Raw genomic sequence first — 23,300 nt, 5'->3', positions numbered from 1 at the left:
AAAATGGGAAGGAAAACCTTTTTGAGTGTGTTTGGTTGGGTGGGGAGGAAGGAAAAATAAATGGTTGAACCCAAGTGTTTTCTCCCCAGGCCCACCAAAAATTTTTCTCCCCAAAATGGAGAGAAAACTGAAGGGAGAAATTGAGCATCATTTTTGGACGAAAATGCCCATGTGCAATTGCACATGGGCTTCATCCACGTTGCTTTTCTTCATACCTTTTTTTTAAAAATGAAAAATCGTCAGTTAGTCTCACAGTCCTCGTACGCTCAAGACAACACTTGCACAAAATGGAACAAGAAGACCTTAGGAGAGTATCGGTGTAGTACCGACCAAAGACCCTTCGAAAGTTAAGTTAGAAAACTTCTCACAACTTTAGAGTGCCAAAGTTGGGGTGAATTATGCGTACTTTATTTTTTGAAGGCCTTGGGTTTTTATAGTATTGTAGAATCAACCTCTGTTTCTTACGTAAGAAGGTGTTTCCTTATGGGAAAAGATCATCATAAATGCGCGTATATTACGGGATACTTCTCATTCTTGGGATTCTTTTCATGTTTGGATTCTACTGACTAGGGTTATTCGTGGGACGCAAGTTGTTTCCATTTACGATTCCTTGGAGGCCACTTAAGTCATGTGGATGTCATGTGGCCTTACGATCCGTCCACCTTGTGTCCGTGTACCTTGGATCCGTCCATGTAGAAATACTAACCATCCATTAGGTTGTTACCATCAGGTCTGTTCAAACGGATCCGTCATCCCTAATTTTATACTCTTCAGTTGCCCCCACACTCCATGGGTCTGTCACCTCCTTTGGACGAATCCGTGGAGTGACAGTTTGATTCGTCTCCTAAGAAGCATGCATAGATTGACAGGCTGGCCTAGGGTCATAAGTGTTTGTAAGGGCATATGTCGCTTTTTCAGTAGTTGATCTCTTGTATCGAAGTGTCCTTTCGTCTTCTGTGTTGTTCTCTCTATATAGACCTACTTCTTTACTTCTCATTCTTTACTTTCTTCAGCGAATTTACGATCAGAGTGCAACTGTCTCCCTTGATAAACCAGCACACCGTTCACTTAGCGTGCCCGTCATCTACACTTCTCCAGTTTGCTTATCTTCAACCGGTAAGTACTTTTCACCTCTCTGTTGAATTCCCTTGCTATTTTTTAAGAAATTTGCACACCCGTCGTCTATGTAGATTCGTTAGTGTCTTAGGGTTTACCCGTCACGTGTAAGTGACAAATGTCTTGTGTGTCAAGTAACCAATTGTGTGTCCACGAGGGGGTGGGATACGATGAGGTGTTCCCTTCAGGTCAGAACTACCCTGGCACCTCAAGTGAAGAAAGGAATCCGTCGGCCACCTCACCTTCCAAAAAGGATGAGGACTTGGACATAGATAAGTCAAAGGGTGATTCTAATGATGGCCTAATTGGTGCTGAACCCCCAAACCAATCTGTCATAGGTCCTGACAGACTTAGGGAGTTCATAATACTTCCCTTATGGACGGTCAATGACTTCGTTTCAACCATCAAAGAGCCACACTTCAAAACACTTAAGGAGAAGTACCAAATACCCGATAACATACCCCTTCATCTAACCTACAAATCAAAGAAGTGTTATTACGAAGGCGTCGGAGTCTATGAGAAAATCCTCAAAGTAAGGCTTAGATTCCCCCTGAGTGCCCTCTACCGTCACCTCTTTCAATACTTAGGGTTAGTCGTCACCCAAATCACCCCAAACGCCTAGTGGGTCTTACTTAGCGTAGAGGTCTTTTATGGGGCCAACGTGGAGGTCTTGTATGGGGCCATGTCCGACGGGTAGAAGAATTTTTTTCACTATTATCGTTCGACTGAAATCGTTCAGTCTAAGGGCATGTACAGCTTTGTGCCCAAGAGCCCGCTGCTAAGGCTCGTGTGTGACACCCCTGACTCTAACATGAACTGGAAGAGTCACTATTTTTTCATGGAGGGTGACGAATGGATGTATCACCTTGGTGACCGAGAGTTCATGCCCGTCGACAAAACATAGGGTATAATGCCTCCGTCTGGTATGCATCCGTCTGTATTTAGGTTTTTAATTGTGTAGATTTATGTTACTCTAACCGTCTCCTTTTACAACCCAAGACCATCCATAAGTCTTGCTTAAGCAGTAGAGCTTCTTGGAAAATATTTTTAACAAAACCAAACTATCAGAGAGGACATGGGCTAAGTTAGTCAACTTAGACACTCTACACTGGTACTGTGATGGACTAGAGCCTACAACAGCAGCCCGACGCTACGACCGTCAAGTACGCCAACATAAGTCTGTCGCCCAACACTTTGGTTTCTTTGTTTTTCACATTATCTAACTCCTGATATCTCTGTCCATCTTTTTGCAAAAATGGAAGACAACAAGAGGAGGGCCTACATTAAGCAGTAAGTTGCAAAGAAGAAATAAGAGGGGAGTCAACCTCCTAAAGAGACAAGTCCGGCCAACCCGTCTACTAAGAGGAAGCCATCAGAGAAGACTGACCGTCTTCCAAAAAAGCCCAAAGTTGTCCCCAAGTCCGTCATGGGGTTAAAGGCTGAGACTAAGAAGACGGTCACCCCGATTGGTCCAAGAAAAGGCAAGGGTCTCATGGCGAGCCCTGCCCTTGTAACTGAAAAACTGCCCATCCTTCTCCGTGAGGATTCTAAGTATGCGCTAGAACAGCTCTCATCCATCATCACAGCTGATGACTATGAGGACCTGAGCAACCACACAACTTAAGCCATAGGGGAGACGGGGCTTTTTAGCATTGCACAAGTAACTATGTCCATCCCCTTTCTCTTTTTCTTTCCTTCAACTTGCCTAGTTACTAACAACCCCTATTTTGTTTCCAGGCAATGTTAATGATGAAAGGGTTGATGGGTTGTTGCCTAAACCATGAGACGTCGTTGGACCGTATCAAGGTGAAGGCGAGGTCGACGGAGCACAAGCTGAACGAGTTAAAGGCCTAGAATGCAGTCCAGGAAAGGAAGCTTGCTTGCTCAAAGCAAGAAAGGGGTGAGCTATAGAAGCAGGTAGAGATGTTGAGGTGAGTTCTTGTAAATAAGGAAAAAGAGATCAGTGATGCTAGGGATAGGCTCCATCAGGCGAAGGAAGATGTGGTACGAGAGTATCGCGATTCTGACGCTCTTTTGGCAAAGCTTAGAGGCTCTTATGCTGATGGCTTTGACGACTGCCTCCATCAAGTCAAAACTTCTTTTCCAGACCTAGACCCCTCCCATGTTTCTATTAATCCCCTGGTCCAGACTCAGACCGCCCACTCCGAGAGCATGGATGAATTGTTCACTAATGATGCTGTTGTGAAATTTTAAAATACTCGCAAGTGTACGAATCGTACCGAAGTATAGTTTGACAAGAACGAGGTCGAACCCACAGGGACTTGAATGAATGTAGGAAAATTAAATCAAATCTTAACCAAATTAATCCTAATCTAGTTTAATTAAAAATTGGTTGTTTTTAAATTAAATAAACTAAGCAAATAATAAAATTAAGCAAATAGTTAAACTAAGCAAGAGATATAAAACAATAAAAAGATGTAAACAATCAATGGAAAGGAATTAAGGTTTTGGAATCCGCCTTGTTAATTCATATCAGCATATATTTATGATCATTAATTTTTCCCAACTCACTACATGATAATCTAGAAATCAATCTTGCTACCATGGAAAATATCATCATTAACACTTATGTTTAAAAATCTAAAGCATGTTCTTCTTCGATTCTTAAGTATAAAACCAAATCATCAATTGTATCCGTAGCCAAACAAATCACAAGATATATCCAATTCTAAAAATCAAATCATAACTTGTATCCATTGACAGACAAATCACAAGCGATATCCAATTTTATAATCAAGAATTAACAAACCAAGCATTCAATTAATTAAGACAAATCCTAAATCATGAGAAAAACATGATTGAACTCATATCTAGAATCCCATCTTAGTCAATTGATATGAAGCAAGAACAATTTAAATCATTAAAGAACAACTATTGTGGGAAAAATCAAATCACATAAATATTACTAATAATACTTAACAAGGTTTCATCCTCAACCCTAATTATAAATTTAGCTACTCATGGTAATTGAAATAAAACAAAAGAATAAAATACTAAACATTAAACTAGACAAATAAAATAGAGAAAGAAATAGTCACAATGCTATTATGGAGAAAAGCTACAGAGAAGCCACATGCGGCACTGCCTCTTGCTCCAATTTTCTGTTTTGCATCACAGCCCTAGCACTAGCCTCAGTCCCCCTGAATTTTGCCCTAAAAAGCCTTTAAATAGGTCAATGAATCCTATTACAAGTTGAATTCCCGTTTGGAGAAAATCCCAGACTTTTAGGCTTTACTTAACCGACTATTTAGGCCCACTTAACGTCAGAATTAGGGCTTCTGGTAAACTACAAAGTTGTAGCCCTTTAAGTTAACTTTCCATCCCAACTTGAATCATCTCGATTGGATATCTGAGCCGAAAGTTATGCTAAAAATACTAACTGATGTGCAGGCTGGAATCCTAATCCGAATTGGACTTGGATTTGGTGCAAATTTCCTTTGATTCCTTACTCCAATTGGACTTAAATTTAATATTCATGCCTGGCTGGATGTAAGTTGGCTTGATTCAATTGGCCTAGCCCCACTTTGCATGTAAAGCCCTTGTTATCTGCAACACAAAGATATTATATAATCAGTCACAAAATAACATAAAAGCAAAGCTAAATATGTAGATATGTGAGTAATTTATCATATATATTTCATGCACATCAGATGCCTTCGTCGACGACCCTTGTGATGATGAAAAAACTGCTTCTGTTGAAAGCCAAGTTAAACCCGTCGAGGATAGCACCAGTCACCTTGATGAAGTTCAAGTTGTAGAGGAGAAAGATGAAGATATCCCCGTCCAATAGTAGTTTTTTTTTTTTTTGGGCAAAGATTTTGGTGAAAAGTTATGTTTAATTTAACTGTTGCCTTTTGTATCTAGACCTCTCCCTTTCTGGGCTTCGTAATATAATTACTTATTAAATTATCCGTCTACTTTTATTCTTGTGGATGAATCCATTCAGTTTATAAATATAACTCATTCTTTAGGATGAATCCGTCTACCATGTATGTTTAAGCAAAAGTTTTTGAGCCTGACGATCTTAAGTCATCCCCTTGGGGTGATCCGTTCGTTATATGGACTTAGTAAATTTGAGCTGTTATTTTTTGGGATGATTTCATCCACTTTGTGAAGGAACCCATCCACTTATGGACCAGGTTTTCAAACCGTCCTTTTATAATGAATCCATCCTCTTATGGACCCAGAAGTTTGAATCCGTCCATTTTATGCACTCATCAGTCATCTTTTGAGGATGAAACCCGTCCCCTTCGTGGTCCTGATAACTTGAGTCCATCCATTTTATGGACTTGTCATTAGTCATCCTTTAAGGATGAGACCCGTCCACTTTATGGACTTGTCATTAGTCATCCTCTGAGGATGAAACCCGTCCACTTTATAGACTTATCATTAGTCATCCTTTGAGGATGAAACCCGTCCACTTTATCGACTTGTCATTAGTCATCCTTTGAGGATGAAACTCGTCCTCTTTAAGGATTTGATATTGTAGAAATGTAGATATAGAAACATATGGCCTTTCTGAATAACTCCTCTTATAATTATGGTAATTCATGCATAAAAATTGTTCTTAAAAGATAAAAAACTTACCCTAATGTAGATAATAAAAATTAAACTAAAAAGAAATAAACTAGAAATGAGGAGTGTCGTCACTCGTCTATTGGTAGTTCTTCTTTAGGTGCTTTATGTTCCATGGGTGATGCAACTTTTGTCCGTCCAACATCTCCAGATAGTAGGTTCCCTTCCTATGCCATGATGCAACTCTATATGGTCCTTCGTAATTAGGTCCTAGCTTCCTCTGGGAGGTTTCTTTCGTGGCATTCATCACCTTTCTTAGGACAAGATCTCCAACATAGAAGTCCTTGTGTCTGACCTTGAAGTTGTAGTGCTTTGTCATGAGATTCTGATATTATGCTAACCTTTGCTCAGCTGTTGCTCTTACCTCGTCCACCAGATCAAGCTACAGGCGCATAGTTTCATCATTTTTGCTTTCGTCATGGTTCCCTACCCTATAACTTGTAAGTCTTACTACAACTGGGATAACCGCCTCACTTCCGTATGCCAGTCAAAACGATGTCTCTCTTGTAGGCGTTCTTGTCGTCATCCTATATACCCATAAAACACTTGCCAATTCATTCGGCCATATGCCCTTTTATCTCCTCAAGCTAAGTCTTGATAATTTTAAGCAATGATCGATTCGTGACCTCAACTTGTCCATTGGCTTGAAGGTGAGCAAGCGATTAGTAGTGTTTCTTAATCCCAAGTTGCGAGCAGAAGTCTCTGAACGTATCGTTGTCGAACTGCTTTCAGTTGTCCTAGATAAGCACTCCAAGTATACCGTACTTATAGATAATGTTTTTCCATATGAAGCTGCGCACATTCTTCTCCATGATGGTGGCCAAGGCTTCCGCTTCTACCCATTTGGTGAAGTAGTCAATGCCGACTACCAGGAATGTTAGGACATATGTGATTCACTTATTAGGAACATATGTCACTATTTTATGTAGTTGGCTAATCCTTTGACAAAACGCACTTTACTTGTAATTGGGTAGATCTAATATATGTTTAATACCTGAAGAAACATGTTGTTTAAGTCTAGTATTAAAGCCATGAAGATTAGACCAAGAAACAAGTGAAGAAAAGTTGTTCACTAAAGCTGGACAGATAGCTCAACACCTGTGAACAGATAGCTCGATAGCTGCTCAACACCTCCCGACAGCTAGGCTATCTATCGAGCTCTTCAGTTGATTGTTATCACAATCTTGACACCTTCTTGACAGCGATGGATTGATCGAGAAAGCTCCTGTCTCCTCAACAGCTCCTCGATAGCTTCTCGATAGCTATATCTATCGAAGTTTAAAGCTTGACACCTCCCAATCGATCGAGGTTACGGGAATTCAGATTTTCAATCTAATTTTTAGCCCATGTTGACATGTATGTGTAGGGTTTCTTTTATCACAACCCTAGACCTATATAAGGCTTATTTTAGAAGCTGTCACAAAAAAGAGAATACAAGGAGAACATATGCAAAAGGTGACCAATGCCTTATTCTCTCTATAAGACGCTACTACGTCTTTGCGCCTTAGGGTTTTGTAACCAAGTGCTTCTTGATCTTTATTGTTGATGAAGTGAAGAACTTTCCAGCCAATATCTTATTCTAGATAGTGATTGAAGTCACATACTGGGATCTGCGCAATTGGTTAGTCACGTACTGGGATTCGTGCATCAAAGGGTGGCATTTATATATTGAAGAGTTCAGAGGTTCTGAAGCGGTAAAAGGTTTTTGCTGTGAATTCATCTACGGGGATTGTAAAGTCTAGGGACAAAGTTTTTGTACTAGATCTGAAACTTCTTTTTACTATAGTGAATTACTTTTCGGAAAGGTTTTCCCCCAGGTTTTTTACTGTGAAACTAGTTTGTTTCATTAGTTTTCCTAGGTCATCATATTTTGTCTTATTTATTTTTTTACTACATGATTTTGACATGATATTGATGTTTGTTGGTTTTAGCAAGTTTTATTTATAATAAATCTAATTAACAACTTGGGTTTAAAACTTGTTAATTCTATCAACCGAAGTTTAAATTTCCCAACAAGGAATTTCAACTGTCTCATTGTTGTTGGGAAGGAGCCCATGATATAAAGCCCCCAATAAGTGAATGGCCACGGGGCCGTCATTGGGGTGAGCTCCTCTATTGGTTATCTTATGAGATTGCCAAATCTCTAGCACTTGTCTTAAGCCTTGATGTATGCATAGGCATCTCTTTGTATGGTTGGCCAGTAGTACCCCGTCGGATTAATTTATACACCAACGACTGTGATCCAAAATGATTTCCACAAACTCCTTCGTGGACCTCTCTCATGACATAGTCTACCTCCTCGGAGACGAGACACCTTAGGTACGGTCTGGAGAAGCCTCTCTTATATAGAACATCTTTAATCAAAATGAAGCGAGTTACTTGAACCTTCAACTTCCTTACGGCCTCCTTATCGTCTAGTAGTGCGCCGTACTTCAGGTAGGAGGCTATTGGTGTCGTCCAACAGTTCTTAAAACCTATCTCCTGCACACTGGTATCGTCTATTAATGGCGAGATTTGAACAAAGGACATTACCCGACCGGGGATGACTATGTGCTCTACTAAAGCAATTTTAGCAAGTTGGTCGGCGTGCTCATTCTCTTCCCTTGGAATTTGAACAAAATTTAGTTGGAGGTTACTAATTCAATCCTTCACTTATTTGAGGTACTTCTTCATCCATTCATACTTGCAGTCATAGTCGCTATTAACCTGACTGGTTACTACTTGGGAATCACAATATACAACCAAATTTCAGCTCCCGTGGCCTTGGCAAGGTCCAGCCCTACTATCAAGGCTTCATATTCTAGTTTGTTATTAGTCATAGAGAAGTCCAGACAGACCATGCATTCGATCCTATCTCCTTCCGGGCTATAAAGTACCACACCAGCTCCGCCTGCTTGCATATTAAATGATCCATCTGTGTGGATGCTCCATTGTGGAATCTCTTCTACCCCTTGGCCTTCCACGAGAGTGAATTCTGCAATGAAGTCAGCTATTACTTGCCCCTTTATAGCCATGCGCGGTCGATACTGTATGTCAAATTCACTTAACTCGACTGCCCATAATGCCATCCGTCCTGCAACTTCAGGGCAAATCATAGCTCTACACAGGGGCTTGTTCATCAGGACAATCACAGTGTGTGCCTGGAAATATAACTTGAGCTTTCATGCTACAATTACTAATGTGAAGGTGAGCTTTTCCATCTAGGGGTACCTCTCTTTCGCTGCTCATAGTGCTCGGCTCGTGAAGTATACAAGCTTCTGTACCCCATCCTCTTCTCTGACCAAAGTCGTGCTAATAGCAGCCGAGGAAATGGCTAGGTACAGGAACAGTTCTTCCCCTGGCTTGGACGGACTTAGTAAAGGCAGAGAAGAAAAATACACCTTCAAATCTTCAAATTCTTGTTGGCATTTGGTCATCCATTCGAATGACTTCTTCAATGTGCAGAAGAAAGGTAGGCATTTATCCGTTACTCTTGAGATGAACCTGTTTAATGCAGTTATCTTACCATTTAGGCTCTACACCTCCTTGATCGTCTTTGGCGAAGCTAATTCTATTATGGCCTGTATCTTTTTTGGGTTAACCTCAATACCTTTTTGGGATACCATGAATCCTAGGAACTTTCCTTCTGTCACCCCGAACACACATTTGCTTGGATTCAGCTTCATATTGTACGACCGGAGTGTATCAAAGGTCTTTTAGAGGTCGCTCAAGTGGTCGTCCTCCTGCATGCTTTTTACCAACATGTCATCCATATAAACTTGTACATTCCTTCGGATCTGATGTGCGAACATTCTATTCATCAACCTTTGGTATGTGGCGCCCACATTCTTAAGTCTGAACGGCATCACTTTGTAGCAAAAGAGGCCTTGGCTGGTAACAAATGAAGTCTTCTCCTAATCAGCCTCATTCAGTTTAATATGGTTGTAACCAGAGAATGCGTCCATGAAGCTTAGTAGCTAGTGTCTTGCGGTTAAGTCTACCAAGGTGTCAATCTGTGGGAGAGGGTAGCTGTCCTTGGGGCAGGCATTTTTAAGTCCATGAAGTCTATGCACATCCTCCACTTCTCGTTGGCTTTCTTGACCATCACCACGTTTGCCAGCCATTCGAGGTAGTACACTTCTCGTATGAAGTCTACTTCCTATAATTTTTTAACCTCCTCAGCTATGGCTTTGTCCCGCTTTTATGCGAACACCCACTTTTTCTGCCGAACGGGAGAGAATGAAGGCAATACATTCAACTTGTGGATTGTGATCGACGGATCAATTCTTGGCATGTCCTCATAACTCTAGGTGAACACATCCTAGTTTTCCCTTAGGAACATTGTGAGTGCTTGACGTACTAGCTGGCTGGCCAAAGTGCCTATCCTTTTTGTTCGTTCAGGCCTAGAATCATCAAGGAATACTTCTTCCAACCCTTCCACTAGTTCTACTACCGTCCGTTGTTCTTCTATACACATAGTCTGTAAATGGTCATTCATCTTTAGCATGGCAATGTAGCATTCGCGTTCTGCCACTTGATCCGCTCTTACTTCCCCTACCCCATACTCGGTGGGAAACTTGATCATCAAGTGGTAGGTTAAGGTCACAGCTTTCCATGAATTCAAAGTAGGATGACCCAATATGGCATTGTACGCAGATGAACAATTAACAACTAGGAACATGACATTCTTGGTGATATGCTGAGGGTAATCTCTGACCGTTACTAGTAGGGTGACCGCTCCTAGGGGATGCACCCTTATTACCCCAAATCCTACGAGTGGCGCGTTGGTCAGAATCAACCGTTCTCCCTCTATCCTTATCTGCTAGAATGCCGAATAGTATAGGATATCAACAGAGCTCCCGTTGTCCACAAGGACTCGGTAGGTATTGTAGTCACTCACACATATGCTGACTACAAGTGCATCATTATGTGGGCGATGGAGACGTCGGGCATCTTCCTCCATGAACCCAATTACGAGGTTGTTGATTCGTGCCATCTTTGGGGCGTACCTCGTTAGCTAGATGTTCTAAACCATCCATAGGTAAGTCTTGCATGCTTTCTTGGAAGAACTAGAAGTCGTGCTGCCCCCTATGATCATCCTTATGTCTCCTAAGGGTGGCCTAGGACGCTCGTTTTCTCTCCGGGCAGGCTATCCTTGGGGCTATTCTGTCCCTTCCTTACTAGCACTCAGACGTGTCATGGTCGTGATCATGGTGGAAACGACAGTACTTATCTCTAGACCTCTTGCTGCGATCTCCCTTCAACTTGCCAGGGAATGTCAGTGCCCCTTCGTCCTTGATCTACATCAAGACTTGATCAATCGGGGTGTTTAAAGGGATGAAGCTTGTGAATCTTCCAGTTGGAGGCTTGGAGCGTCTATCTTCTCTTCTATCCCCTATCATGGCCATCTTTCGCCCCTATACTACCATGATTCCTCCTGCCTTTCTCTCTTTTTGGGCTTCTCTTTGCTAGCTAGTAGCGTATCTTCCGCATTCATGTATTTAATAGCCCTGTAAAGCACATCCGACATAGTTTTCAAGTCATTCTTATACAGGGAAAATAGAAATTTACCCTTCCGCAGCCCGTTCGTGAATGCAACAACGAGTATCTTGTAGTCAGCTTCATCAATTGAGAGCGCCTCCTTGTTAAAGCGAACTATGTAAGATCTTAGCGTCTCATCCTCCCGTTGCTTAATGCTCACTAGGCACATAATGGACTTTTTATACTTGTGTCTCCCGATAAAGTGTGAGGCAAACTAGGCGCTCAACTCCTTAAAGGTACCAATAGAATTGGGCATCAGCTTACTGAACCAAATTCTTACGGGGCCCTTCAGCGTAATGGGGAAGGCCCTACACATAATCTCATCCACCACTCCTTGTAGGTGCATCAAAGTATTGAAGGACTCTAGGTGATCCAGGGGGTCTTTAGATCTGTCGTAGCTTTCCACTTGAGGCATACGAAACTTTGGTGGTAGTGGGAACATCATGATGGATGTGATAAATGGTGAATCAGTTCGATACTAGACACCCGTCCTCTGAGGGCGTTCATCATGAAGTCCATCTGTTCCTTCATCATCTGCGTCTCCGCGACTATGTGAAGGGGAGTCGTGTCTGTGGCAGATGGACGGCTGGTATCCTGTCACTCTTGCCTGCTTGGGGCATGGTTGCCTTCCGGCCCCTCTTGATTCCTTCTTTCAGCGCTGGTTCCTTCCTGGTCCTCCTCCTAGGTGTTAAGTGTTGTATTCTTCTAGCGCAGCTGCTCCTCCAGGTCATGATTCTGCTTGGTGAGGCATACCACTGTTGCCGCAAGGGTTTGAACTTGTCTCTCTAAGGCAGTGGTGCGCGGTTCGTCACCCTGATTGTTAGTGGTTGCCATCAAACGAGTAAGTACCATGCAACTTTTTGTTCGGGAAGCGGTAAATATGGCTTATCTCCGTATCTTCCCCATAGACGGCGCCAACTAATGATGGCGAAAAATCGTCAGTTAGTCATACAATCCTCGCGTGCTCAAGACAACACCTGCACAACATGAAACAAGAAGACCTTAGAAAAGTACCAGTGTGATACCAGCCAAAGACCCTCCGAAGGTTAAGTTAAAAAACTTCTCACAACTCTAGAGTGCCAAAACTGGGGTGAATTATGCGTACTTTATTTTCTAAGGGCCTTGGGTTTTTATAATAGTGTAGAATCGACCTCCGTTTCTTGCGTAAAAATGTGTTTCCTTATGGGAAAAGATCATCATAAATGCGTGTATATTACAAGATCCTTCTCATGTTTGAGATTCTTTTCATGTTAGGATTCTATTGACTAGGTTTATTTGTGGGATACAAGTTGTTTCCATTTAGGATTCCTTGGAGGCCACTTAAGTCATGTGCATGTCACGTGGCCTTTCGATCCATCCACCTTGTGTCTGTGTGCCTTAGATCCGTCCATGTAGAAATACTAACCGTCCATTAGGTTGGTACTGTCAGGTATATTCAAATGGATTTGTCATTCATAATTTTATACTCTTCAACTTAAGTAGTTTAACTTCGACATTTTAAATCATATACTTCATAAATTATAATAATGTATATATATCCTCGTCTGTCTCCATTAAAACTCGTAGTTCAATTTGTTAATGTGGGTGGGGGGAGGTTCTTTTCTTTTTCGGAATGTCTCGTAGTTATAATATTGAGGTATTTATAGGAGAAATCTAAAGGAAAGGAACGCAAAGTGGAGAAAGCCTGCCAAACACACTCAGGTCTCTCTCTCTCTCTCTCTCTCTCTCTCTCTCCAATATAGAATCTCCCCATTTTCTCGCTCTCTTCCTCTCCCTATTGCTATTATTGTTGTCTGCGGCTAGAAGAGACGAGTCATAATCAAAGTAAGAGTAACCCCAAGGCGATCCATATAGCCTAAAAGCAACAGCAAGACCAAGTAAGTAATGTTTATCCTCACTGTTACCTGTTTTAGCTTTGAGGTTATCTACATTTGCGTTTACAAACCTTCATGTTTTTGCACAATATGAATAATAATATCCTTAAGCCACAGAGATAGATAGAACTAGAAGTAACTCTGTAATCTAACACTCTACTAGCTGTCATATTAACAAATAGAACGCACAAATCTACAAATCTATAATGGTACGCGGAAGATCACCTATATATCCATTCTAATAAGGTCAAATAGCATCACAGAGACTACACTACAGTTGAACATGATACTGCAGGGTCTTATCTTATATTCTGATTTTTTTTCTGATATCTGGTAAAAAATATATACTTCTATGTTTTAACTGCCTTGCTTATTGTCTGACCCTTTGTTTTTTCCTTTCAATTTCTTCCATCTTAAAAAAAAAAAAAAAAAAAAAAAAAAAAAAAAAAAAAAACACACACACACACACAAAAGTAATACTAATACTAAGCTAGCTAGAAACACAACCTCTTGATGATGGTTAAGTCTACTGCTGAAAAATAGACTAGATACCTACTAGTTTTTTTTTTTTTTTTTTCTTATTCTAGAATTCTATGAATGGTGAAGATATCATAAAAAATGATTTTTGTTCGTACACCTACCTGTCTAACTAAGAAAGGAAGATAAATGAACTACCAGTAGTAACGGATGGTTTTCATACTTAATTTTCAGAGCAAAATATTTACAATTTAAAAAGGGAACCCTTTTGAAATAGGCAATCACACAATAGAAAGATCTAACTCATGTACGAATGTGCATTTACAAAATGTAAAAAGATTAATTATAATGATAAAACACAAAGTTAAAAGAATCATCACGTGGACAAATCATTAACTCCTCACTCAAGTTGGGTGCTAACTGTGGTTCCTCTTTGCAAATTGGAATTACCAGTCAAAAGTATAGATCAGAAGTAGATAAGATTTTTTTTTTTTTTTTTGGATAAGATATATGCATAACCGTGCCATATATGTCCAATTCAAATAATATTTTAAAATTAAACAATAAAATAGCTGATAGTATAAATAAATAAACAAAAATTACTTTCAAGTTCTGTTACGAAAATAAAATGTGCAAAATTGGGGTTTAGTTGAAACCAAACATTATAATAAGTAACTAAAAAATATTTAAAATTAATAATAAAACTTGTTCTTGCTCCTTTAAAATTTTGATATTTGAGTTTTAATTGTAGTACTGTAATATTTTTAATGAAGTTCTATTTAAATAAATATACTTGTGAGTTATGTGACGAATTCACATGGTGTAAATCTTGTGTTTGTCGATTCTCAAGAAAAAAAAAATAGTGTTTGGCGAAACCATAATTAGACCAAATTATTTTTAATAATTTTTAGTAGTTTTGATGTCCCACATGAAAAAAGGAAAAAAAAAATATATATATATATATATAATATATAATAAAAGTAGTATCCTACATGTGATAATTGTGTCAAGTAATCGTCCTCTCCATTTTTTATTTTTTATTTTTTCTCGATAAACCACATGGATAGGTTTTTCTTTTCTATATATTTACACAAAGATTTGGTCCATAACATACTTCCATTATATAACTTATAAGGTAACCCTTTTTTATTAACAATCTTATTCTTCATTATATTTGTTTTCAATCTAATTAATTTGTGCATATTGCACGTGCAAGCAAATTACTAGTAGAAGGGGGGAAAAATCATATTGCGAACGTCTACTCTTTTTCTTTTTTTATAAGTTGTGAGCGTCTACTCAATGAATTTTTTTTTGTTTTTGGTTGGAGAAGAATACTCAATGAACTTTAACGTGTAAGGCATAACTTTTATTATATTATAAAATAATCATCTCTCTTTCTACATATATATATATATATATATTGCATTAGCTCCTGGGACGGTAAAATAAAAAGAGTCTCAACTCTAAAATAAATAAATAAAAATCACAGGAAAAAAAAAAGAGAGTATATTATCACAACCATTTTTATAATTTTTACCACAATTTATTTTTGTGACGAATTATAAATAGTAAAAATAAAATAGTAAATTCACATGGGTCATAATTCTAACACTCACTGGCCGCAATTGTGACAAAATTGTAAAATTAGTTAGAAGAGTAGACTAACTCTTTTTAAAAAAAAAATACAAATGTATGCTATTTTGGGTGGGCCTTTACAGCGCCGAAGTATTGCACTTGACAGGAATGTATGGTTGCAGTTTTAGAGGATGTACGACAATATTCGAAAAAGTAGAATCCCTGCAATATAGAAGAAACAAAAATATATCGTAGGGTTGGCGGAGTGGATGGACACTCAGTCTCAAAGTAGCTATTTTAGATTTGACTAGAATTATTTTAGTTCAAGTTCAGGTACCAGCACTTTGAAAAAAACTCTTTAAACTAACAATTTACTCCGTTATGAGCTTACCCGTCACAAATAATAATTAGTCTCTGTCGAAAAGTTTTGAAAAAACACGTGAGGAAAAAAAAAAAAAAAAAGTTGCTTTTAGGGAAAACCAGTTCCATTTATTTTAGAGATCGAATCAGATATGTGATAGAGTCCGAGGTGCATGCTTTAAAAAACAATCATTTTACCAGGATTTGTTGGCATGTGGACATGTGGAGAACCAGAGAGAGACCCCTCAACTGTCAGTCTACTCACTGCCAGATGCATGCTTTTGTCAATTTAGTTCAGGATTTTTTTTTTCTTCACTTATTACAAACAATTTGTTATTAAAAATTTGTTGTAAAATTATTACAAAAATATTATGCATGTCACTTTATTCATAATACATAAAAAGTAAAAGAGACTTTTGAATGACTAAAGTAAAAAGTTAGAGTAGACATCAATCCTCATGTTTTGTTTAAAGCGAAATATGTAAGTTTAAAGTTGTGCAGCTTAATTGGTTGGCATCTTTTAGTGTTTTCAATGAAAATTTTTACCACAGGGGTGGAGCTCTAAAATACCATATAAATACAAAATTTACCACAAAATTGGAGCGCTAGAAAAACAATTTTAATAATTAAAATGATTTTATCATACCTAGCTTGATTTTATGGTGGTTTAATATTTTAACATATAGCCATTACATATTCATGATGTATTAGAAATTTAGAATGTAGAACCGTAGACAGATTAGACTTGGTACAATATTGTTTCCACATATATTTAACATTTGGACATTAATTATAATGTCCAAATGGTGCAAACTTGCTTTGGATATTGGCTATATCGATCTATATGTATAAATGAGCAAAGTGGTGAATCCAACTTGAAAATCATAGTCTAACCAAATATTTATGTATTATATATATTCCTCTTACAGGTGATTAACAACAGGATGGATGAGAGATTACTTGGAGCAGAACCAGAAAATATTAGTAATCTGCCAAGGAGAATTTGGGTGGAATCGAAAAAAATATGGAGGATTGCATTTCCTGCTATGTTAGCCAGGGTTACTCAATTTGGAATGTTTGTGGTAACACAGGCATTTATAGGGCATCTTGGTGAAGTGGATCTTGCGGCTTATGCACTCATTCAAATTCTAACTGTACGATTTGTAAATGGGATACTGGTGAGTATCTTTATCATACTTTTTTTTTTCTTCTTTTGTTTGATATTTGGGAAGATTATATATAGGGATAATTACAATTTGCCCACCTGTGGTTTGACCCGATTTCTATGTGCCTACCCGTGGTTTAAATTTTGACACTTTGCCCACCTGTGATTTCCTCCGTTAAGGCTCTGTTACCCACCTCTGTTAAAAAGAAGGCTAAATATGTATTTTTGCACAATTTTTATGTCTCTCTCCTCCGAGAACATAAAACACATAAAAATTCAAGAGAAAACAAGATCAAAATGTGCTATTGGTAAAAAAATATTATGCAATTTCTTAGAACTTCAACTTGTATTTGAACTTATCATCTCAACTACAAATAAACTAATTATACATCTGAAAGCATGATAAAGCCAAGCCGTATGAGCTTACCCGTCACAAATAATAATTAGTCTCTGTCGAAAAGTTTTGAAAAAACACGTGAGGAAAAAAAAAAAAAAAAAGTTGCTTTTAGGGAAAACCAGTTCCATTTATTTTAGAGATCGAATCAGATATGTGATAGAGTCCGAGGTGCATGCTTTAAAAAACAATCATTTTACCAGGATTTGTTGGCATGTGGACATGTGGAGAACCAGAGAGAGACCCCTCAACTGTCAGTCTACTCACTGCCAGATGCATGCTTTTGTCAATTTAGTTCAGGATTTTTTTTTTCTTCACTTATTACAAACAATTTGTTATTAAAAATTTGTTGTAAAATTATTACAAAAATATTATGCATGTCACTTTATTCATAATACATAAAAAGTAAAAGAGACTTTTGAATGACTAAAGTAAAAAGTTAGAGTAGACATCAATCCTCATGTTTTGTTTAAAGCGAAATATGTAAGTTTAAAGTTGTGCAGCTTAATTGGTTGGCATCTTTTAGTGTTTTCAATGAAAATTTTTACCACAGGGGTGGAGCTCTAAAATACCATATAAATACAAAATTTACCACAAAATTGGAGCGCTAGAAAAACAATTTTAATAATTAAAATGATTTTATCATACCTAGCTTGATTTTATGGTGGTTTAATATTTTAACATATAGCCATTACATATTCATGATGTATTAGAAATTTAGAATGTAGAACCGTAGACAGATTAGACTTGGTACAATATTGTTTCCACATATATTTAACATTTGGACATTAATTATAATGTCCAAATGGTGCAAACTTGCTTTGGATATTGGCTATATCGATCTATATGTATAAATGAGCAAAGTGGTGAATCCAACTTGAAAATCATAGTCTAACCAAATATTTATGTATTATATATATTCCTCTTACAGGTGATTAACAACAGGATGGATGAGAGATTACTTGGAGCAGAACCAGAAAATATTAGTAATCTGCCAAGGAGAATTTGGGTGGAATCGAAAAAAATATGGAGGATTGCATTTCCTGCTATGTTAGCCAGGGTTACTCAATTTGGAATGTTTGTGGTAACACAGGCATTTATAGGGCATCTTGGTGAAGTGGATCTTGCGGCTTATGCACTCATTCAAATTCTAACTGTACGATTTGTAAATGGGATACTGGTGAGTATCTTTATCATACTTTTTTTTTTCTTCTTTTGTTTGATATTTGGGAAGATTATATATAGGGATAATTACAATTTGCCCACCTGTGGTTTGACCCGATTTCTATGTGCCTACCCGTGGTTTAAATTTTGACACTTTGCCCACCTGTGATTTCCTCCGTTAAGGCTCTGTTACCCACCTCTGTTAAAAAGAAGGCTAAATATGTATTTTTGCACAATTTTTATGTCTCTCTCCTCCGAGAACATAAAACACATAAAAATTCAAGAGAAAACAAGATCAAAATGTGCTATTGGTAAAAAAATATTATGCAATTTCTTAGAACTTCAACTTGTATTTGAACTTATCATCTCAACTACAAATAAACTAATTATACATCTGAAAGCATGATAAAGCCAAGCCGTATGAGAAAAATTAGATAAAAATTAAAACTCCTAATCTAACTCAACAACATTCAAATAAATCAAATCAAATCTCCTAATCCTCATGTCCAAAAACTAGAAACCCAGAAAAGTAGAAAACCCAGAAAATTTCAAACAACAAAAATTGAAACTCCTCATGTCCAAAAACTAGAAACCCAGAAAAATTTGCTCACTTCTTTATCAAAACTATTCCACTTACTACAATTATTCAACAAATCCCAAAAGAAATTCGTCAACACAGTCTCATAACACAGAATGGCTTCCGTTCAACGCTCCCCGCAACCCATTCGCTATGGCTTCGATGAATTCCTGCGGCGGCATCTTCATGTCGTCCAAACCCATCATCTCGTAGTACTTCTCCTCCGCTTTCTCGTCGGTGGCGATGTTCGACACCTGCGAAAACGGCAGCACCGCCGCATTGCCGGAAGTCGAGGACAAGGGTGCGACCGTCCTCGAGCTACTTTCCGGCGAAGATCAACCTCTGCTGGTCTGGTGGGATCCCCTCCTTGTCTTGGATCTTCGCCTTCACGTTGTCGATGGTATTCGAACTCTTCACCTTCAAAGTAATGGTCTTTCCGGTGAGGGTCTTAACGAAGATTTGCATACCACCACGGAGACGGAGGACGAGGTGAAGGGTCGATTCCTTCTGGATGTTATAGTCGACAAGGGTGCGCCCGTCTTCGAGCTGCTTCCCGGCGAAGATCAGCCTCTGCTGGTCTGGTGGGAGTGGCGTTGGGGTTTCAAGCTTTTCAGATTTGGGGATTTTTCAGATTGGGTTATGTGGGTCAGTGGGTCAGTGGGTGTGAGCCTTTGAGGGTAAATTTGTCTCACCAAAACTTTTTAGTCTATTTGTTTATAAGTCTAAAAATAAATTAGTTTGGTCAATGTCAAATGCCAGATGAACATTGTGTCTCCTTCTTCTTCAGTTTGCTTGCACGATCAAAACCCAGGAGGTTCTCAGTCCATGAGGAGTGTTTGATCTGTTTTAGGTTCTGTTTTTAATGAGTTTTGTGTTAGAGTAACGTCTGCACTAGAGGTGGGTTACGGAGGAGTAACGGAGGGAATCACAGGTGGGTAAAGTGTCAAAATTGAAACCACGGGTAGGCACATAGAATTCGGGTCAAACCACAGGTTGGTAATTTGTAATTATCCCTTATATATTTGTACCAACTTTTTTTTTCTTTTTTCGTTTTTTTGGGTATCAGTATACTCTTAACTAATTTTCAAACTATATAATATCTATTTATTAGCTCAACTAGTAAAGTCTCTGATGATTGAATAAGAGATTTGGAATTCAATCCACGCTTACACCAAAAACCGATTGGTGTCTTGATCTGATGATAAAGAGTTATCATCAATAGCGAACGTCATAGGTTGAAACTCTTTAAAAAAAAAAAAATCAAAATGGAATTCAATTAAAGTCTAATTTTTTAGTCAAAAAAAAAATCTTTCAAGATATATATAAATAGATATATATCACCCTAAAATATTTTTGGCCAATAAATTGACACCCAATCTTTTCTCAAAATTTTAAATCATATCTCCTAAAATGATACTATAAGATTAATTATTCCATACTTTCATAATATAGTGACAGGGTACTTTTTTTTTTTTTTTTTTTTTTTTACCGTTGCATCATGAATATTATACTTTCATAATATTGAGTTTTTTTTTTTTTTTTTTTTTTTTTACCGTTGCATCATGAATATTATACTTTCATAATATTGAGACAGTTTACCATAAGTAAAATTTTAATTCTGTTCTTAACATTATTCAAAAAATTAAGATGCTGTTCCAGTTTAAATTATATTACTAAAATCTAATGATTTAAAGGAATTTTCATGAATTATTTTTAATTATTCAATCATCTACCATAATTTTTGGTTCTAGTAAAAACTTGGTCTTACACGATATCCTTCCATCATATAACTTAAGATTTTTTTTTTTTTTTTTAATTTTCAATTTCTGGATATTATTAGTAAAATATTTTCTTCAATACAAATAAATTTTAATTAATCAATCCGAGCATGACTCGAGCATACTACTAGTAAAAGGAGAAAGAAGAGTAACCAGACATTCATTCTTGCCTCCCGTACAAATAAAATTAGACCAATAGAGACATGTTTCTAAAATATGGAATATGCATTTTTGAAAATAATTTTTTTTTTTCCTTTGTAATAGTCAATTGAGAATTTATAGAACCAACGCTAAAATTTTGGAACTAAGGCTTTATTAATTGCCGATGGGTTTATGAAAGAATGATTCTATCAATCTGTAACACAATTTTGCCTCCATTTTAATTTTCATATTTTAGTTGGGCATGTCAAGTGCAACTGAGACTCTTTGTGGGCAAGCATTTGGAGCAAGGCAACACCACATGATGGGCATCTACTTGCAAAGGTCATGGCTTATCAATGTTGTTATTGCAACTATCTTGCTCCCTGTCTTTATCTACTCAGCTTCCATCTTCAAGCTACTAGGAGAGGAAGATGAAACATCAGAAGTTGCTGGATATATCTCTTTATGGTTCATTCCAATTCTCTACTATTTCGCTTTTGGCTTTAGCGTCCAGAAGTATTTACAAACGCAGCTCAAAAACAAAATTGTCGGATGGCTATCTGCTATTACGTTTGTACTTCATGTTCTTTTGTCATGGATTTTTGTGAGCAAATTGAACTGGGGGATTCCTGGTGCAATGAGTGCGATGATTATATCTTATTGGTTAGTGTTAATTGGAACATTCGTGTATGTCTTTGGAGGTTGGTGTCCCAACACATGGACAGGTTTCTCACTAGCTGCTTTTCAAGATTTACTACCAGTATTAAAGCTCTCACTATCCTCAGGTGTCATGCTTTGGTAACTCCATGTCCTTCACTAAATTACTTCATCTCAATTCTTCTTTTGCCCACCTTTTTTTTTTTTTAATTTTTAAATTCAATAGTTAGAACAATAGAGGAGCAGACAATGTTACGAGGAATACATTTTATTGCATCATTCCTTGTATGGCACAACAAAATTTTAACATTCTTAAGAATTTTTATATTCACTCTATGCTAGTTCATTTCTCATTCCTTTTACAATTTCCTTTGTAACTCTTTTATCATACTGTTATAATCATCCCCTTTCTCTTTTCTTTTCTTTTTCTTCACTTTCCCAATAGCTTGGAGTTTTGGTACAATGCTGTTTTAATCTTGTTGGCGGGATATGTGCAAAACGCTACGGTTGCAATATCTGCATTTTCCATTTGGTAAGGCCACATTGATTCTCATTTAAGTTTCTTGCTAGATTTTGGTACACTATTAAGTGTCCTAAATTGAACCGACATTGTTGCAGCCTCAATATCATTGCTTGGGAATTTATGGTTTTCCTTGGCTTCCTAACTGCTGCAAGGTATTGCTTTGCTCTATTACCCTTTTTTCTTGTTTGATGACTGACATTGTAATCCAGTTTCTCTTAAACTGATAGATTAACATATTTCCTTTGTATAGCGTCCGGGTTTCAAATGAACTAGGGAAAGGAGATGCTAAAGCTGCAGAGTTCTCCGTTAAAGTCATCTCCAGTACTTCAGTTATTCTTGGAGTGTTCTTTTGGATTCTATGTTTAATATTTGGTCATAAACTCGCTTACTTGTTCACAAGTGATGAGGAGGTTGTAGCATATGTGTCGAGCCTCTATATCCTGCTAAGTTTGTCAATCTTACTCAACTGTGTCCAGGCAGTACTTTCAGGCATGTATTTTAATTTATTACTATGATGATAGTGAAAGGTCAAACTATCGTTTATACACCTTATAGATTGGCAAGTTCTTTACAAGTGTAAACATGGGTGCTCCTTCCACTCCAATTTTTCTTAATCTATAACTTCTGTTTTGCAGGGGTGGCTGTGGGTGCTGGTCGGCAAGCTGTGGTTGCATATGTTAACATAGGTTGCTATTACCTGATTGGGATCCCAGTAGGAGCTATTCTTGGATATGTGGCCAAACTAGAAGTAGAGGTAAGAAACCTATTTCTAGTTTTCAAACTTCGAGTCATAAATCATCTGTTCCCATGAGATTCTTTTCCCTCATGAAAATTGATCTTAGTTTTATAATATGGGATTTTAATAACGTCAGTTTACATAATCATTTTGAATTATTCTTAGCTAACTGATGGAGGAATATATTCTTATCTCTTCTTAATAAATTATGCAGGGCCTATGGATTGGAATGATCCTTGGTGTGGTAATGCAATCACTCGTGCTTGGTTACATAACCTTTAAGACCAATTGGAATGACCAGGTAATTCAAATGTATATATTGCAAAAGCCATGATCAGTATCAATTATTTTGATTTACATGAATATCTCATCAGAATGACAAATGCATTTCGTAACCCCTTCTTCTTTTTTTTTTTTGGTGTGTTCTTCTAGGTGAATAAAGCATCAGAACGTTTGCATAAGTTGTTCTTGAAACCTACCGAAGGAAGTTCTATTGAAGAACCACTGAATGAATGAACAGTTCAATTTCTCTAAATTGTATTCGGTTGATTGAGATTGAACCACTGAAAGTAGTTCATTTGAAAGTATTTGATAAAATATTGATTTTTCATCCCAGCCAGCTGATAAAACATTTAACTGCATTAGCA

At 37.6% G+C, this 23,300-nt stretch overlaps 1 protein-coding gene across 1 annotated transcript; it reads left to right on the top strand.

The window, feature by feature from the left end:
• The first annotated feature begins 17,913 nt into the window (after positions 1-17,913).
• LOC112016055 (protein DETOXIFICATION 24) lies at positions 17,914-23,268 on the top strand. The gene is made up of 8 exons (XM_024048549.2): positions 17,914-18,257; positions 20,994-21,535; positions 21,840-21,926; positions 22,013-22,069; positions 22,168-22,406; positions 22,553-22,671; positions 22,868-22,954; positions 23,086-23,268. Exons 1-8 carry the CDS (start codon positions 18,024-18,026, stop codon positions 23,167-23,169), a joined length of 1,449 nt encoding a protein of 482 aa, XP_023904317.1. The 5' UTR covers positions 17,914-18,023; the 3' UTR covers positions 23,170-23,268.
• The last annotated feature ends 32 nt before the right edge of the window (positions 23,269-23,300 follow it).

The sequence above is a fragment of the Quercus suber genome, unplaced genomic scaffold, assembly GCF_002906115.3.
Source record: "Quercus suber isolate HL8 unplaced genomic scaffold, Cork oak 2.0 scaffold_80, whole genome shotgun sequence".
Classification (NCBI taxonomy): Eukaryota; Viridiplantae; Streptophyta; class Magnoliopsida; order Fagales; family Fagaceae; genus Quercus; species Quercus suber.
Note: the sequence above shows the minus strand (reverse complement) of the source record. Positions and strands in the feature narration are given on the sequence as shown.